This window comes from Lycorma delicatula, chromosome 1 (genome assembly GCF_047948215.1).
Source record: "Lycorma delicatula isolate Av1 chromosome 1, ASM4794821v1, whole genome shotgun sequence".
In the NCBI taxonomy this organism is placed as follows: domain Eukaryota; kingdom Metazoa; phylum Arthropoda; class Insecta; order Hemiptera; family Fulgoridae; genus Lycorma; species Lycorma delicatula.
This window is the reverse complement of record NC_134455.1, coordinates 390,580,486-390,600,296: the sequence shown is the minus strand read 5'-3', so window position 1 is coordinate 390,600,296 and position 19,811 is coordinate 390,580,486. Positions and strand designations below refer to the sequence as shown.

Here is a 19,811-nt window from a genome sequence, read left to right as displayed (position 1 = left end):
CTCGTTATGAATGGAAATATAGATTAAATATTAAATATCTATATTAAATTATATATTAGATATTAAATATCTCGTCTCCTGGAAATATAGATTCAAAAATCTAGAGACAACCATTGACAAACTCGCTATCATTACTGTATGACTAATTATACAGTGACTAGTGTATATAGATATAGCCACGTTATGAATCAGCACCGATTCATGGTACGTGATTCAGCAGACTTATGACACAAACTCACTCACGTGACTGCAAAATTTGTTTATTCTTCTCTCTATAAGTAAAATTTTACAAATTTGACTAAAATTTATCAGTTTCTTGCCAAAAATTGTGAAATTTTCAGGCTTAACACAAAAAACATTCCTATTTGATAGCGCATTCGTTTTTATACAATTTAAAAAAAAACTGTGAAGAAAAATTGAGAAAACACGAAAATTGCAATAATTCAAGACCTAATTTATCTACTAGATAAATCAAGTCATATCTGATTAGGCCTCAACCAGAGTTTTTCCTCAACTCTGAATCGAGATATGAGCAAACATTGGTTCTCCTTATCTTATAAAATTGTTAGAAAAATGCTGAAAATGCAAAAATTGCAATAACTTGAGAACCAGTTGATCTATTGGTACAGGGTAGTGGCTTATTAAAACACTCTTGAGAATCAAGTCACACTTAATGAGGTTTCACCCAAAATCTTTCCTCAACTCTAAATTTAGATATGAGCGAGCATTGGTTTTCCCTGTACTGTGACGTGGTAAGAAAAATATTGAAATGCTGACTGTGAAGCGTCCAGGGAATGCAGCCCCCTAAACAAATCGGCTATTATATAATTATTAAACTTTGTTCATGTTAGATTACTTTACATTTAATGATATTTATTATTGCAGGAAGGTTTACTACGGGTTTACAATTAAATAGCATAGTGTTTGAAGTACTGTGGTTGTACATTGAAACAGGATTGACTAAAATACTATGAATACCCTCAATGTAAAAGTATTGATTAGATAAGCAAAAAACTTAGTACACGATGTTATACTTAAAAATATTAAGGAGTTTTCATAAAACTATATGTAGCTAAATAACGAGTTTAATTTAATAAAATTACATTGGAACCAAAAACAGTTATAAAAGATATAAATAAATAAACAATTACCAGCCTAAACATAAAAATAAAATTAATTACTTTAAATATATATTAATCTTTTCCATAAATTTAGGTAATTTCTATAAAATTATCTAAAAATTTACATTTAATAACTATATTCATTTAAATTATTTAAGCAACTGGTCATAAAGTAGAATGTGAGCAAAATAAGAAAAAAATTCTTTATAGGATTGACCAATAGAAATTTAAAAAACACTAATAGGAACATTTACAAGTGTATAAATATAAATCGGATTATGCAGATCATATCAGGAAAAATAAAGCTTTCTAGTCTACAAAAAATGATGATTTTTAGAAATCAATAGTCACAAATTTTATAAATTCTTCACCCTTGAAAAAATATGCATAATAAAATATGCAGGAATGAAAAAATGTAGTTAGAAGTAGTAAAATTTGAACATGATAATCGTGAATGAAATAAATTAACTAGCGAGATAGGTATTAAGAAGAAGATAAGCTGATGAAAGTGTTTAACTAAGCCTTTTTGTCATAGTTCGGGAATTTTAGAAAAGATGTTTGATTTTATTTTTTTATAGATTTTGTTTTTTATGCATAGCCCCCCTGATATAAAGGATAAAACAATTTTAAAAAAATGTTATTTTATTTTTTATATTTATTACAGTTTTAAAAATCTTTTTATTTAGATTGGGGATAATTCTGAGATGGTGGAAATCAATAAAATGATGGAAGAACTTGAAGACTTTTGGAAAGAGCTTAAAGATACCACGAGCAGTCAGAAATCAGAAGTTGATTGTCTTAAGAATACTTTGTTAGAAACATTTTATTGGGTTGAAGATGCTAAAGCAAGAAATTATCAGTGCCAGAATCCTGGGTAATTATATTTAACATTTAAAATGTCTTAAAATAAAATAATATGTAGTAAGCGATGCTAAGTATTATATCATTCTTACCGTATAATATGTAGATTAATGTTTTGTTGTTCCTAATCATCAGAAATGTAAGTTACAGACATTCATGATATTTTTTTAGATGTACTAAACCAGATTTAAAATACTCTACTACTTTACTTCTATGCTATGGCTATGACTCACTCGCGTGTAGAACAAAAATCTTAAAACTAACAAAGACGGTAAAAACAAAAACATTATTTCTTAAATTTTAAAAACAGAACTACCAAATAACTTGCAGAACAAAGCACTAAATGAACCGTTTTACGAAGAGCTTACTTAACAAAAAATGTAATACTTAAACACTCAATTGTTGAGACTGAACAGCAAACAAAATGGGATAGTGCTTCAAACAGTGAACAGAACATATAAAAGCAATCTAAAGTAACATAAACTGGCACTTTCTTGCTTAGAAACAGACTACTAATGTAATAGTAAAATTAACAATGTAACGAACATTTTTACCCAAAATCTGTTTTGAAACTGGTTTTGTCACTGTAGCACATGTGATGATGACAGCAGTTGGCATTGATGTCTAAATATGCTCATGTTAACTCACCTAATTTGTTCTGGTGCAAGTTATATCTGCCTTTGAGAATTGCATAATAAAAAAAACTTTGAAATTCAAATTTACTTACCTGTAAACTAATTTGCTTTTACGAGGGAAGTAAAGAATTTGCTCAAAAGTAAAGATCGCTGGGAAGTTTCTCTCCTTAAGCTTGGTGAACCTGTGTCGTTCCTTAACCTGTGTAGTAATGTGTACACACTGCATTGTTGTCTGTAAGTAGTCACATTGTTGTAGTACCTTTGATTACATGCGAGTTATTACATTATAAAATATATAGGAAAATCGATGTTGCCGCCGACTATTAAATACAATAGTCATATGTTTTTTAAACCATCAAAACGTTAAGCCGGCTTAAATTCATAGGCCATTCGTTACTGTGAACGGTGAATAATGAACAAAAGAAATGTCTGAAAATGGTGTGAAAGGTTTAGAAATAACAGAATTAATATGAATGATGAAGAATGTTTGGAAAGGCCTCAATAATCACTGAGGTCTTGTTGAATTGTGTCGATGATGAAATCAGAAAAAATCGTCGCTCAACAATTTTCGACTTGGCTCTTCTTTTTCCTGATGTTTCAAGAGCTGTTATCGGTCGCATTGTTCATGACCATTTAGGCTTCAGAAAGGTTTGTGCACGTTGGGTGCTGCACGTCTTAATGGAACGTCACAAAAAAATTCAAATGGGATCTGCTATGAAATTTTTGATGCACTACCCAGATAATGGTGATGAGTTCCTTAATTCAATTGTTACTGGTGATGAAACGTGGATTTTGTATTACACACCAGTGAGAAAATGGCAGTCTAATAAATGGCATCATCCTCAATCACCAACCAGACCAACAAAGGTCAAACTACAGCCGTTTGGACACAAACTGCCACAGTCTTTTGGAATTGGTTTGGCATGACTACAGCCGTTTGGACACAAACTGCACAAATTAATAGCACATAAAATATGTTACACATGAAAAATAATAACACAACCTTTATCTACGCCGCCTTTCAACTCTATACTTGAGTGAAAAAATGGTTTTTTAAGCCAATCTTGAATTTCAAATTCATAATGTACAATTAATTGAGTATTTCACTAATTTTACTAATAACATAACTGTTTAATATAATAAATAATGAATAATTTCAATTTGCCTTAATCACACATTATTTTTTGTAAAAAATGAACACGTGAATTAAAGTACACATATATACATACAGTTTATCCTTGGCATAATCTACAGTGGTGTATCAGAAAATACAGAGATAACATTTTGTTACTAGAAATTGAATAATACGGAGCATCACAAATTTGTAATAACCAGTTTGGAAAGATCTTGCTTCGATAAATTTGGCTGGTTTGTACTAACTGAACCACTTTCAACTGAGTACAAGACGATATGGCGACCGAGTATTACCATACTAAAACGAGGAAGAAAACGTGACTTATTTTCAGTAACTAACTTCTGTAAGATCGAAATAAATATTGGTCCAATATTGATTGTGTAACACATAAAAACAACGTTTCTGAATAACCGCACTATACGAGAGAGAGAGAGTGAGAGAGAGAGAGAGAGAAAAGACGCAGACATCGACACATCGTGAAAGTCAGGACTAACAAAAGGTGGCGTGATGAGAAGAGGGGGAAACAAACTAGGCCGTGTACAGACGAGAGTGTGTGTGTTGACAACAAGAGGTAGTGTGCAAGTATTGGTGCGAGAAAGAAACAGCATAAACGGGAAGTTTGGGTACAATAGACATAACATAGATTATTTGTATAAGCAAGCAGACCATTAAAGAATTACGTAAGACTGATAAAATAATTTCTCAATATGTACAAGTTAGGAATGACATCATCGCAGACAAAGAAAATTAGACTTCTAGGAACATTGACAACAACATTAAAATTAAAATAACAAAAAACAGTTAAGACTAATATGTTAAGACTAAATAGCAATAAATAATGCATGATGAAATATGCTGACAATATTATGATGACGCAACAGTCATTCAGACTGGAGCCGAGAGAGTTGATAATGAAAACAACACGCCAAAACAACCTATTCTAAAAGTGCACATATGATAAGCCCTACAAAAGTGCAAAATAAATTTACCAAGCCTGTAATAACTACAATACTCAACCATAACCTTGAATTTATTGGATTAAAAGCTACTTTATGCATTGGCGTAAACATCCATCATACTTATATTTGCAGGCATGTACGCCATTCTCGGAAGGGAACTTTCTTAAAATTATTTTCAAAGAGCTGGAACCTACGGACTCCCCTACACCTACCCCGAACTCAAAAATCTTAAATAGCAATCCTAACATTTAATTACATTAATTGGCAACCTAAAAAATTGAGTTTTGCTGAAAAGAAAAAAATATGTTCACCCCCATCGCACGATAGGTGTGAAAAACCATTTGGGGTTGTAGTTTTTTAAATTTTAGTCCGATAAAAATAACTGTGAAATTCTGTAATATAACTTCTTAAACCGTTTGAAATAATTATAATTGTAGATTAAAACTCTGAAAATTGTTTTTAAAATTACCACAAAATTTTGTCTAAATTTTCAAGGGTTGAAAATTTTTTTTTGGTGAGACAATATAGTTAAATACCTCATTGGAAGGCCCTTTGAATGATAAGTAATTTGGTACAAATAAAATAAAAACTTGTTCACTGGTATTGAAAATTTATGATAAAAAATTTGTTTTGTTTTTTTTAGATTGGTAGGATATTTTTTAGGTTATGTTGAGATGCAACTGACCCAAAGCATTATCTGAAATTGCCTGTTCTTCTTAAAACATGGGTTTTAGGTTTCTCCAGCATTAAAAAATGTACTAATAAACACAGTATTACATCAGCTAAACATATGAAAAACCAATAATAAGGTACCTTTTTTTTTCATCTCCTTTGGGTCGGTTCAACATTCAAGTATTACTCATCCCCGGGGAGTGTCCTTTTGACTCTAATGGGCCTTCCCACCCGCTGGCAGTACATCCAGCATGGCAGGTTGGCCTGCCAGTTCAAGATCTTTTACTTACATCGCGCCTGCCTCTAACTGGTAGGACATGGGTAATTCCAGGATCCGGCTATGCCGTTCCCAGGGCCTCTGCCCAAGCAGTTGGGACTCTGTCTTAAATAATCTTTTGTCGCCTGCCTCAAGTCGTGAGGCAGGAGGTCGGGCCCACCTATGCTGTTCCCAGATCCCACCCCACAGCCAGGACTCAATCTTTCACAAATTTTTTTTTGTGACTCAAAACCCCTTCCACTCCCAGAAGTTTTCTTCTTATGTCTTCAGTATTAGATACTATTAGTATTAGTCACTGCAATATTCATTGCAGTGACTTCTGTGTATTTCTCTTCGTGTTGAAGGCTCCAATCCCAGCTGGGACCACATACAGTAGCACCGAGCTAGTGATCAACAGTAGTATCTGCTCTCGGGCCCCACTTGCTCACTATTAAATATCCCATTTTATAAGTGAGTCTTTCAGCCTTCTTTACGGTCTCTAGTAAATGCTGATTAAAATTATTCGTTTGTGAGAACCAAACCCCCAGATATTTCACATGGGAGCTTGGATTCCACCTGGTAGCTGTATACTTATCCACCTGATCTTGCGTCTGCCCATTACAGCCACCATTGTGTTTTCTCTGGTACTAATTACAGGTCTTTAGTTTGGACCAGGTGCTCACACGTTGCACTGTATGGTTGGCATTTCTTATCACTTTGTCCTCTGTGCGTTCTGCTGTTAACAACATCAAATCATTCGCGTAGGCAACCAAAGACACTTCCTCCATGAATTCCAATTTCAGAACTCCTTCAAACATTATATTCCATAGGAGAGGGCTTTAAGCTGAACTTTCAGGAACATCCCTTTGCATGTGTGTGTCTCCCTCCTCTGTGTCCGTCAATAACTCTCGATCTCGCAGGTAATCTCTGATTGTTGGATCAAATATGGGCTAATGTTTTTCTTACTTAAAGTTTCCATAACTGTTTCCCATGGAATACTGTTGCAAGCATTTTGGCCATCCAGGGGGACCATCAAGGGTATTTTTCTCGTCCTCCGGGTGCCCGCCCTACACTCCTTGATCCATCTCATTACCCTACAGAGAGCGTCTACTGTTGACCTGCTGTGGATGAATCTGAACTGGGTGGTGATAGTCCTCCTGACTCATTTAATTCCAACCAGATCCTTTCAGCTAGAAGTCTTTTGTGTATCTTCCCCAATGAGGGTAGCAAACATATCTGTCTGAAGGATGGAGTCCTGTTGTTGTGTCTCGCCTTGGGGATCAATACAAGCTTCCCCTTTACCATGTTACTGGGAACTGACCCAGCTCAAGCATCTTATTTATAGCCTCGAAAATGAGGCAGTGGTGTCTGCTCATCAGCCCCTTCAACAGTCTCCTGGAGACCCCATTTGGGTCGGGCTTTTCCAACTACTGGTCCTTGAAACTGCCCATTCAAGCTCATTGATATTGAACCGTCTTTTCTTATTGCATATTACATCGGTCTGTTCTATTACTTCCTTCTGAAAAAGGAGTTAAACCATATATGTTGCCTGTTACCTGGATAACTGTGGGGGGACGGACGGATGCACTGAACTTCTTCATCAGCACCCGATACGACCTCTCCCATGAGTCATTACGACCTCTCCCATGAGTCATCATTTAGTTTGGCCACTAGCTTCTTCTAGGCTTTCGTTTGGAATTCTTAATCATAGCAAAATACACCTTTTGTTTGTTTTTGTACAAGTTTCTACTATTTCCAACTCCTCAGGGTGAGGGCATCTGGCCTTCATAGTAGTTGAACATAGCTTGGCGATTCCTTTCCTCCACCAGTAAACCTTTTACGTAGCTTATGGTGCCTGTGGTTTAATACATTCATTCTCCTCCATTAGAAAACGAAAAAAAATCATGTGGGTTCCATTCCTTTATGCTCCCAGTCCTGGTTGCCACCGAATCCTCAAATGCTTGAGGATTTCCAGTTTCCACCTGGAGTTCGTGGTCTTGATAGGATCTCAAATTGCATATGAAACATGATCTCTAAATGATCACTCAAAAAGTCTTCATCTAGCATCTTACAATACTTCATTCTACTGGAGATCTTCTCCGGGATGGCCATGATATCAATCACTGCTCCAGCACCATGTCTCACAAACATCCGAACTCCCATACTGCTCAGGACTACTATATCCATCAACCCCAAAAAAGTCGCCAATCTATACCCGTGATGAGTCAGTCTTGTACCACCCAGTTCTATTGATTCAGCATTAAAATCTCCCATAAGTATTACAGGTTTTCTCGACATCCTAATCAGCTCTTCCAGGTTGTGAAGAAATTCATCAAATCTCTCCATGTTGCTATTCAGGGAGATATAACAGTTTACAAGTACACATGGGCTTCAAGTGACTGCAATAAAGCCCCTTTCAGTTTTCATCTTTGCCATTGACTAATGATTGGTTACATTTTTTATTGCGATGTCCTCTTCTGTATCCACCAGCCAATTGCCTGTTGAATTTACCCTCTTATTCGGTTCTGCAATTATTAAATAGTCAACAGCCTTCTCCACCGTAGTGCACCATGCAACATTATGAGCAGTTGCCTTCCTATTTATGTAAATTTGTAGCAAATTCATGGTTTATGTGATTGACACTCCTGGCCACTGGTCCGGTGCCCGTACTCCCTGCAATCTAAGCATTTCTCTGGCTCCCTGCACGCAATAATTTTTGTGGCTCCCACTCCCACAATTGTAACATAAATCTGAGTGGTTGGGTCCCTTACAGACCTTATATCCCATTCCCCATATTCCAACATCGGTAACATCTAATCTCATCAACCCTAAGCTCGATACGGCATGAATGCCACCCAACTCTGATTCTGTTTGCTGGCTAACATTTTGGCTCTTCTAGAAGAAAGCATCACTTTGGTCTTCTGAGTCTCTTCAAAGGCTGGCCTCAGAGTGTACACCTTGATCGGAATGTCTGTGCCCACCTCTTTACAAATTGCATCCTGCACTTCTGGGGGGCATCCATGTCTAAATCCTTCACATGGAATGAAGTCATTCTAGCATTTTGGGTCCCTTCCCCTACCACTGCATTCTCCACCTTTGCTCCCAAACGTCATACACATCTTCCCATTTCTGAGATGAATCAGTCACTCGGATCTCCATAGTATCCGTTGCCCTTCCTTTCTTCACTGAGAGGATATCCTCTGCTAATCCATCTCCAAAACCATTCATAACCTGTTAGAATAAGTCTGCATAAGTTACGTCAGGTTTTCTGATCGTCACAATCAATGTGGCTGATCCCTGTGGGACTCTCTTCTTGTGTTCTCCATCAATGAGGAAAAGGGGTCATTTTTCCTCCATTTGCATCTCCCTTCTTGCCCATTATTCCACTGTTTTGCTAAATTTTATACCAGACTCGTCATTTGGGGCTATGAACACTGTCCTGGTTGTTTCCATTTTCCCGATTCCATGCAGTACCTTGCTGATTTGTCTAGTTAGATCATCATTATCTTCTTCTACCATAATCGTAAATACTGTGTGTTTGTTCTCATCTTCATTTTCCGGGTATAAAATCTCAATTCTCCTGGAGTCTCACTATTGTGCCACTAGGAATAGGTGTTCCAATATCTGGTGCCAGCTCTTATATCATGTCTGATTATGTGCTGCTTTTCGTAGACTTCCCCTTAAGGATGATGAAGACGCACGACCCCTCAACATCTCCCTCCCTTCAAAAGACCACGTGTCACCTCCACCTTCCGGAAACGATTTCTCTGCTATTTGATCTCCATGACGTCTTCCAGGTTGCATAAGGCATTACACTATAATGCCTTATCTGTATTCTTGGTCAGTGTTTGTGTGCGGTTTTCATCCATTTCCGAGCACATGTGAGTCTCCTTATTCTGTCCCAGTTTTGGGGGGAGGGCTATCTCATATAAGGATCTCACTACTAATTCTTCTCCAAAATCGTGTAGGCGCACTCTTTAATTTTGGTCTTAATATTTGTATGCTGCCGAATCAACATAATTACAGCAGGATTTTTCCTATTTGGTAGGTATATGCCGTCAGTGAGGTAAAAAGTGTACACTGTTTAATTAACACAATACAAGTTTGCGACTAACAATCATCACTAAGTTGATTTCTGGGACAAGTAATTTAATTTTGTAATTTTCAAGAGAATTTTCTTATAAAATAATGTGTTCTGTTGTATTTTAGCTACAAGAAATTGATCTACTCGCAAGAATTGGACCCTGTTAGTAAACTAAGATTGGATAATATACAGCATTATTTGTATTACATTAGCAGTTAGTTGACACAGGCTAATAAAGTTCTGGATGACAGTTGGATTTCATATCAAGACAAGAAGAAAAATGTTAAGTAAGTAACTGTCTAATATTTTGGTGTCAGGGCTAATTTTGTGGTGTTACTTTTTGATGGTAATATTGTTTGTTTATTTAGTAGATTGTTTTTATTCTAAATTAGTTGAATCAAAGGTAAGAGTATGAAAGTACACAGGCAAATTTAATGGTCAATCATTTGAAAATTGGTAAGTTTGAAAGAAGACCTGTTATAAAAAGAAATTTAATTAGAATATGCATTGCATTATTATCTTATACGTTAGATTAGTTGAGCATTGTATTAGTTTAATTCTGTTTTTGGAGAATGTTATTTTATATATTTGCCTAATTTTTCTTGTAATTAGTTTATACGGTTCATTTTTTTTACATTAATTTTTCATTTTCAGTCAGCAGGATAAAAAAAAGTTCATAGCAATTTAATTTTAGTAGTTTCCTAAAACTGGTTATCAAAAATTAACTGGTTGTCATATGTTAAAAATTAACTGGCAACACAGCATAATTGCAATAGTCACCAGAATTCTATAATTCAGTAAGTAAAAAATGGAACCTTTTATACTTCCACCATTTTTGGTAGTTTGAGTGATTAAGTTCTTAAAAGCCTGTCTCACAGAGATAAATTGACAATTAGGACAATTGACCTAACAAACCTAATAAATCCAAGCAGGCACTGTCAAACCAAAAAATGATGGTTAGAGTTTTGGAGCAGATTTTTCCAATGAAATTTATTGAATGTGTTACTATAATAATATCACAAAAAGCTGAAGGAGGTATGCAAGATCAGTCCTAAATAATTAATATGCAGTGCTCACAAAGGGTATTATTCTTGATCACAGTGAATTATTCCACCCTATAGCTTGTACCAGGGCTTTGCTTACTTAATTCTGGGAAGAGATTTTCAATTATCATTTCTACAACCTGAACACAGTACTGAGTGACTATCATCTCTTCACTGAGATGAAAGTCTAGTGGCTAACCAGCATTTTGAAAACAACAAGAAATTAATGATTAAGATTAATAACTGGGATTGTTTTTATACCCTAATAATTTTTTTTTACATTTTCTTACAGGGGTAGTGGTATCCATATTCCTCCACGAGAGGAACTTTATCAAACATTAATTATACAGAATAACATTATTAATAGATTTAAACTGATGATGGAGGACGTACAACATCGTATTCAACAACGAAATCGAAAACTAGAAACAAGAATGCCATTAATTACTAATCTTAATTTGAAAAAGAATAGTAAATATAGCCAAGGGTAAGTCAATAATTTGTTTGATATTCAATTGACAGTTAGCAATAGCTCACTTATTTTATTAAGGTGTAGAATTTTTAATTTTTATTACAGGCTTTTATAAAATTGAGTATTTATTTTCAAAATCTCTAGTTTTTTTTTATAATGAAAAACTAGAATTAGTTGTGTCATAAAATTTATTTGTTTTCATTAATTATTTGTAATTCATTCACTTAACTGAAAATAGTTTTTCATCCGAGTCAGTTTTATGTTTAGAGCTGCATTATTATTCTCCTGGCTATTTTCTTAACCTTGAGTTGTTTATATTTCTCATTTTCTGTTACCTGTTATTTGTCATTGTTATTTAACATATCTATGTAGAAATATATGGCAGACATTATACTTTCTTTATATCTTACATTATACTTATATTATACTTTTGTTTTTGTGTGTGGTTTTAAGAACCTCTGTTATTAAAAATGTCTGAATCTTAGGTATCTTTTGTTTACAGATAAGAAAAATGTTTTCTTTTTTTTTGATAGCTATTACCATTCTGATAGAAACCTTTACTTTTCATTTAGTGTGGTGGTGTGGTAGTAGTACAAATACCCTGTCTTAGTATAATTATCACAGTTCTAAATATAAATATCATAAATTTCTGATTTACGTAACTTTTGTAAAGAGAAAAAACTTAATTTACTGAGTGTGGATATACTGGGTGTACAATTTTACATGTAGAAAGAGCAAAATATACAGCTTTCATTCTCTGATATTAACAAATTGCTGCAGTATTCTACAAAGAAATATGCTACAAAGTAATTAAAACAAATTTATTCCCTTTTTTTATTGCTGATAGAACAATTTTTCTGTTTTTGAGAAAAAAAGTTTGAAAAACAAGTTTTTCCCTGTATATTGAGTAAAGTGAATTGGATGAATAAAAAGATGCTGAAACTACATATACTGACACGTTTTGATATGTTACAACTTGCTCCTTTGTTTGCTGCTTGATGTGAAGTAATAATATTAATTTCATAACACATATTTGCTGTAGTCATCTTTCGGTAAAGAAGTGTCATGAGTTAATATTTTACTATGATTTGATAATGATGTCTTCATCAGATGATGAGATAGTAGGCATCAGGCTTGATAGTGATTTTTTTATAAAATTATTATCGGAAAATAAAATAGTATTAGAAAAGTTTTAAGTAACTGAGAGTGATATCATCAAAAAAACAAATCCTTGAAAAATAATCATGGATTTGCACTAAAATGCATTCGGTCATTTGGTAACAACAATGCAGTTTAATATAAAGTTTGCTGTAAAGAAGAAAACTGAAATTGAAGTGACAGGAAATAAAAAAAATTTAAATTGAAACGATAGGAAACTACACTTCTGAAATTAAGAAATGAAAATGAAAATTTGGTTTTCATTGTTAGATGAAATTTAAAGTTTCATGATTAGATTTAATAAAAATATAGTTCTATCAGCAGGAATTATATGTGGTGTTATTAACCCTTAACTCACGAGGTGAGGTGTGTCATATCGCTTGAATATTTTTAAATGTGTCACTTGTGCATAAACTGTTTCAACGCCCCAATACCCGAGAATACCTTTTGCACATGCTCTCTTCTTTCAGTTGTCATTGTTAGTTTTGGCCTTTAGTTCTTATTTGTATAGTGTTGTTGTCTAGCGGTCCCTTGTATCGGTCGTCATGTTATACGCTTCCATATTCTAATGTTTTTTTGTTATTTTTAAGTTATAAGTGTTTTTTTCGTAGTGTAAAAAATTTTATTATTTTGTAAAAAGTAATTACATTTTTCGTTGTGTATTTTGGAACTATTTTAATTGTATATAATGAATATTGATCCTAATGCTTCAACTGATGATCCTGAAGTCATAAATAGTTTGACGTTTTATGAAAACCTTAGTGATATAGATGATCCGAATATTAATGATGATCTATTACACAGATTATTTTTATTTTACTAATGTAAAACTTCAAATAGTTAAAAATTTGCAACAACATCCAAATGCTATAGAAATGCGAGATGAAACCTTTTTGAAATGAAGGCCTTTATTGGTTTGCTTTTTTATTTGGCAATTTTTACTAATTGTCAAGATTAAATCTTCATTTAAATCCAATCATGCTATAATTTGCTGATGATATAGTAATTATAGCCGAGAATAAAAAAGATTTAGGAGGGATAATGAATGGCATGAATGAAGTCCTTCGCAAGAACTACCGCATGAAAATAAACAAGAACAAAACAAAAGTAATGAAATGTAGTAGACATAACAAAGATGGACCACTGAATGTAAAATTAGGAGAAGAAAAGATTATGGAGATAGAAGAATCTTGTTATTTGGGAAGTTGAATTATTAAAGATGGATGAAGCAGGAGTGGTAGAAAATGTTGAATAGCACAGGCGAAACGAGCTTTCAGTCGGAAATATAATTTGCTTTCATTAAAAATTAATTTAAAAGTCAGGAAAAGATTTTTGAAAGTATATGTTTGGAGCGTCCCTTTATATGGAAGTGAAACTTGGATGATCAGACTACCTGAGAAGAAAAGATTAGATGCTTTTGAAATGCGGTGCTATAGGAGAATGTTAAAAATTAAATGGTTGGATAAAGTGACAAATGAAAAGGTGTTGCGGCAAATTGATGAAGAACGAAGCATTTGGAAACATATAGTTATAAGAAGAGACAAATTTATAGGCCACATATTAAGGATCCTAGAATATCCTCTTTGATATTGGAGGGATAGGTAGGTGGGAAAAATTGTGCAGGCAGGCAGTGTTTAGAATATGTAAAACAAATTGTTAGGAAATGTAGAAGAATGTAGCGGGTATACCGAAATGAAGCAACTGGCACTAGATAGGGAATCTTTGAAAGCTGCATCAAACCAGTTAAACGACTGAAGACAAAAAAAAAAAACATTTAAAAGAAGAATCCTTCCACTCAAGAATATCAAATTTAGCATCTTTTGACTTTGGCATGAATAAGTATAAGTAGTTCCTGAAATAAAAAATACTGAATTTCAAACTAATCTAGATTGTAAGTATTATATAGACCAAAATAAATTTAGTTAAAAAAACTTTTCGAAGATAAAAATTCATTATAACAACAGCAAAATTTAAAAACCTAATGTTTGAAAAATGTTAGTGGTTTCACAAGGTTATATTCTTAGATGAGATTGTCTTTATACACTATCAAAAAACAAAATAAAAATGAAAACATTTTTTTAAATCAAGAACTAAAAAAACACTCAGGCCTATATAGATTGTAAAATTAGTCATTTTTCTCTTGAATACACTTACTACATAGCTTTTTTGCACACTTTAGACGCATGGACTTCCTATACTGATAGCACACGTAAAATGATTTCCTTAACTTCTTTGGATCGCACAACTGATATGACTTCTTATTTTGAGTCTACCACCTTCATCATTTTTATTTATTACTGGTGGTTTGACCTGTAGAACTTTCCCCACACAACTTTGAACTTCGTTAGCGATATGAAAATGTTGAATTCTTTGCCCTATGTGAGGTTTCCATCAGACTTCAAAAAGAGTGTTATAGTCATGATACCAAAAAAGCAGGAGCAGATAAATGTGAAGAATACAAAACAATTAGCTTAACTAGCCATGCATCAAAAATCTTAACTAGAATTCTGTATAGAAGAATTGAGAGGAGAGTGGAAGAAGTGTTAGAAGAAGACCAATTTGGTTTCAGGAAAAGTATAGGGACAAGGGAAGCAATTTTAGCACTCAGATTAATAGTAGAAAGAAGATTAAAGAAAAACAAACCAACATACTTGGCATTTATAGACCTAGAAAAGACATTCAATAACGTAGGCTGGAATAAAATGTTTTGTATTTTTAAAAAATTAGGGTTCATATACAGAGATAGATGAACGATTGTTAACATTTACAGGAACCAAACAGCAACAGTAATAATTTAAGAACATAAGGAAGAAACTGTAATAAGAAAGGGAGTCCGACAAGGATGTCCCCTATCCCAGTTACTTTTTATCTTTACATAGAACTAGCAGTTAATGATAGTATAGAAAAATTTAGATCTGAAGTAACAGTACAAGGTGAAAAGATAAAGATGCTACGATTTGCTGATCTAGTAATTCTAGCTGAGAGTAAAAAGGATTTAGAAGGCACAATGAACGGCATGGATGAAGTCCTACACAAGAACTACCGCCTGAAAATAAACAAGAACAAAATGAAAGTAATGAAATGTATTAGAGATAATGAAGATGGATCGCTGAATGTAAAAATAGAAAGAGAAAAGTTTATGAAGGTAGAAGAACATTGATTTTTATTGATTTGAATTTTTCATTGACCTCTTATCTTTTTCCAGTTTATCAATTTTTCCTTTTAATATGCGATTTTTATTGTGCATTTCAGCTACTAACTGCTTCAGTAGTTCATTTTCAGTAACTAAGTTAATTTACTTTTTTCATTGTCAGATTTAGATCCTGATTTAGGTTTTAAATCATCCACTAGTTATTGAAGCTGTGTGTGTATATATTCTTGTACATTGATTAATTTTTCTTTTAATACGAAAATTGCTACATTTCCTTCATCATTATTTTTAATGTCTTCTTGTTTGGAAGACATGTTTGGAGGTTATGTCTTTCTTACAGCTACATATTGCAGTTATCAAAACCAACAAACCTTTTTCCTTTGTGACAACTTATATGATGTAAGGAATCACAGAGTGCACATATACAAATTGATGCTGCTTTTTTGTGAATACAACAGATAAAATCAGTAGGAGCTGCCTTTAAACTGGTTTTCTTAGCAGCCATCTTAGAATTAATTGATTCTTTTTTTTATATGTACGGTATGTCCCACGAAGAAATGGAGACACTTTCAGGATATATTCTACTGGTGAAAATAATGAAAAAAGTGGAAATGCATTGTTTTCTAGTTACGGTTAGCAAAAGATTTCACTTGGATTTCAGCTCTACTAATAAAAAGAAGCCCTACTGTAATTTTTGGGACCCAGAGAAAAAGTTGGTGGTTTCTTATGTAATTTGAACTGGGAAGTGGATAAAACAGGTCCTAGAACTGTAACTCCAGTAGTTTTTAAGTGATCCAACATAAAACAAAAAAATTGTCTAAAAACAAGTTTGTTTTAGGTTTGTAGTACAATAGCTTTGTTAAATGACTAATAAATGCAAAAGATTTAGTAAAATTGTATAGGATTTAATTCTGAGAAAATCGATATAAATACAGCCAATAAAAAGTAAAAAAGACTTAAAAATCAGTTTTTTATTGAAGTAAAATAGATGAAAAATACAGAGAATTTTTTTTTTATATCTAATAAACATTATTCTTAATATAGCAAAACAAAAAAATAAAATACATGAAATGATAAATGGTAACTGAATAACATTCCTCAGTTACAGCAACAGTTTGAAATTCCCTCCTTTACAATGTACTCAACATTCTGCCTAATGTAAAATATTTCCAGTGGCTTTCTGTATCATCTCACAATTGTTTCATACAAATTTAGTAGCATTTTGTATTTTAATGAGTAACTCTTCTTTAGTATTAACTTTTTGTTGGTATACTATTGTTATCATATGGCCTCAAATGAAGTAACCTAGTGGTGTTAGGTCAGGTGATCATGGTGGCCAATTGATTGGTCCACCATGTCCAATCCAGTTTAAGAAATTAGCATTCAAGCGATTTCTGGCTACTAAAGAAAAATGTGGTGTTGCACCATCATGCTGGAAAATCATTGTCAGTCTACTTAGTAAAGGTACATTATTATTTAGAGCCAGAAATTATTTTTCAAGAAATGAACATATGCATCTCCTGTAAGGTTTTCATTGAAAACAAATTGTCTTAAAATTTTGTCATAAATGATATCACACCAAATATTAATGTGAAATCTGTGTTGGAAACTAGCACACACAATAACATGTGGTTTTTTCCCTCCTTAAAAGACTATTTTTTAGAATTGAAGACTGTGTCTTGTAAAAGTGGCTTCATCAGTAAATAAAATGAAATTTACCTATCAGCATTGTATAGAAGCCAGTTACATGAGTTTAACCATGGGGATAATCTATTGGCCACAAATTTTTAACTCTCTGCAGGTGGAAAGGATTAAGTATGTCTTTCCGAAGGATGCACCATATCAGTGCGATAAGAAATTCGCTTTGTACTAGTGTTTAGGCTACGCTGAATATACTGAATCATTTGATGTTAATCATTAGCACGATGATTTACTTGGCGTTGAACAGAAAACTTAACACATTGGAAATGACCCTTTTCTTTGTATATGCTGATATACTGAAGAGTGTATAAAAGGAATGTTTATTAGGTACAGAAAGAATAGTACAATGTTTTGTCTATTTTTCATTTGTTTAACTTCAATAAAAACTTATTTTTAAAAGTTTTTTTTTTACTTTTTATTTATTATATCTACATTAACTTTCTAAAATTAAATTATCTACAAGTTTTGATACTAAATCTTGCGCATTTATTAGAAATTTATCTTTAGACACATTTTGCCATACTATTACAGCAGTGAAAATTCAGTTCCAAGGTGTTTTGCCATAATAGTATGCTTCATGTACTGCTATCAGCTGCTGCTGTGTAAAATGACTTAAGACTTAATGTATTTATTATTATAAGGGAATAGTATCATTAGGATAATCAAAACTTATAGTTACTCATAGGTTATGGGTTATATACAAAAGTAATGAATATATGTTTATATGGGTTATAAAACAAAAGTAATGAAATGTAGTAGAAATAACAAAGATGGACCACTGAATGTGAAAATAGGAGGAGAAAAGATTATGGAGGTAGAAGAATTTTGTTATTTGGGAAGTAGAATTACTAAAGATGGACGAAGCAGGAGCGATATAAAATGCCGAATACCACAGGCAAAACGAGCCTTCAGTCAGAAATATAATATTTTTACATCAAAAATTAATTTAAATGTCAGGAAAAGATTTTTGAAAGTATATGTTTGGGGCGTAGTTTTATATGGAAGTGAAACTTGGATGATCGGAGTACCTGAGAAGAAAAGATTAGAAGCTTTTGAAATGAGGTGCTATAGGAGAATGTTATAAATCAGATGAGAGTGGATAAAGTGACAAATGAAGAGGTGTTGCGGCAAATTGATGAAGAAAGAAGCATTTGGAAAAATATGGTTAAAAAAGAGACAGACTTATAGGCCATATATTAAGTCATCCTAAAATAGCCACTTTGACATATTGGAGGGACAGGTAGAAGAAAAAAATTGTGTAGACAGGCAACGTTTGGAATATGTAAAACAAATTGTTAGGGTGTAGGATGTAGGGGATGTACCGAAATGAAACAACTAGCACTAGATAGGGAATCTCGGAGAGTTGCATCAAACCAGTCAAATGAATGAAGACAAAAAAAAATGTTTATCTGAACTTTTTCAAGAGTAGATCACGTCTTGAAAGTTTCTCCGTTTCTTCATGGGACATTCTGTATTACTGATTATTTTCAATATTGGTATTTACATAACTAGTAAACTTTCTATTGCTTTTAAAATATATTATTAGCGTTTTTGAGAACATTAAAGAAGAATTAAAAAGGGGATGTGTTCCTCTTCATCAGTTTTTTCAACAATCGAAAATTAAATTCTATCTTCTTGAAGATTCTAAGACTCTTCATTGTTATTATAGGATTTTTTAATTTCAGTATTTCCTTTTCCTGTGCTTTAATTATTTTTTTGTAATGTTTTTTCACTTTTTGTAGTATAATGTTCGTATAATGATTTTCTTTCTAATTGTATAATAATTAAATTATTCTGCTTTATAAAGGCATGATTATAGGCCTATCCAGGTAACAAACAAAAATATTTCTGATTAAAGATTTTATTTTGTTTTGAACTAGCTTATGCTATTCCACTAAAGAGTTCTTTATGTACAAATTAAAAAAAAAAACATTATTATTATTAATTAATTGTCTCCAATTATTATTGCTTGCTATTTAAAAATTATTACACAGATAATAATAATAATCTGTGGAAGATAAAATTATCCCCCAATCTTTACCCAACATAATATCTAATTCTATTAACTTATCATCCTTAAATTTCAGATCGGTATCTTTCGTGGTTTGTCAGATCTTAAGATAAAATGATTACAAAATCATTTTATATTTGCAACTATGCAACATAGAAACATGAGTAAATGCTCTACAACATCCTTATTCTAAATTGATGAATATATTATTTTATAAAGCTATAGCTTGTTATTTTTAGATTATTACTATTTTTAGATTGTTATTTGATGATATAATATTTGAAGCACATTGGCCAGATTGAGGAAATAAATATATTACTTCATTATAGTTGGAGGGATAATTAATTCCTTTGATCAGTGAAAAACCATTGCCAAGGTTGTCTTTTTCATTATACATGAGTTTAGTACATAGTTCATAGAGTTTACATAATATTTTTAATAATTAATCTGACAGCTGCATTTCTGTTGCTGTTGTTAATTATTTTTGAAATATTCAGACTAATCAAACTACTGTGTATCTTTGTTACATTATATTGCAAAGTACAAAATCAT

General features: G+C 32.7%; 1 protein-coding gene across 1 annotated transcript in view; it reads left to right on the top strand.

Annotated features, from left to right (window-relative positions):
• The window catches only part of LOC142317994 (uncharacterized), a 483,222-nt gene that overhangs the window by 427,449 nt on the left and 35,962 nt on the right, over window positions 1-19,811 (top strand). Inside the window, exons 3-4 of the mRNA XM_075354528.1 lie at window positions 9,849-10,010; window positions 11,059-11,253. Of these exons, the coding sequence (XP_075210643.1) occupies window positions 11,144-11,253 (110 nt within the window). The 5' untranslated portion in view covers window positions 9,849-10,010; window positions 11,059-11,143. The remainder of the gene's footprint in view (window positions 1-9,848; window positions 10,011-11,058; window positions 11,254-19,811) is intronic.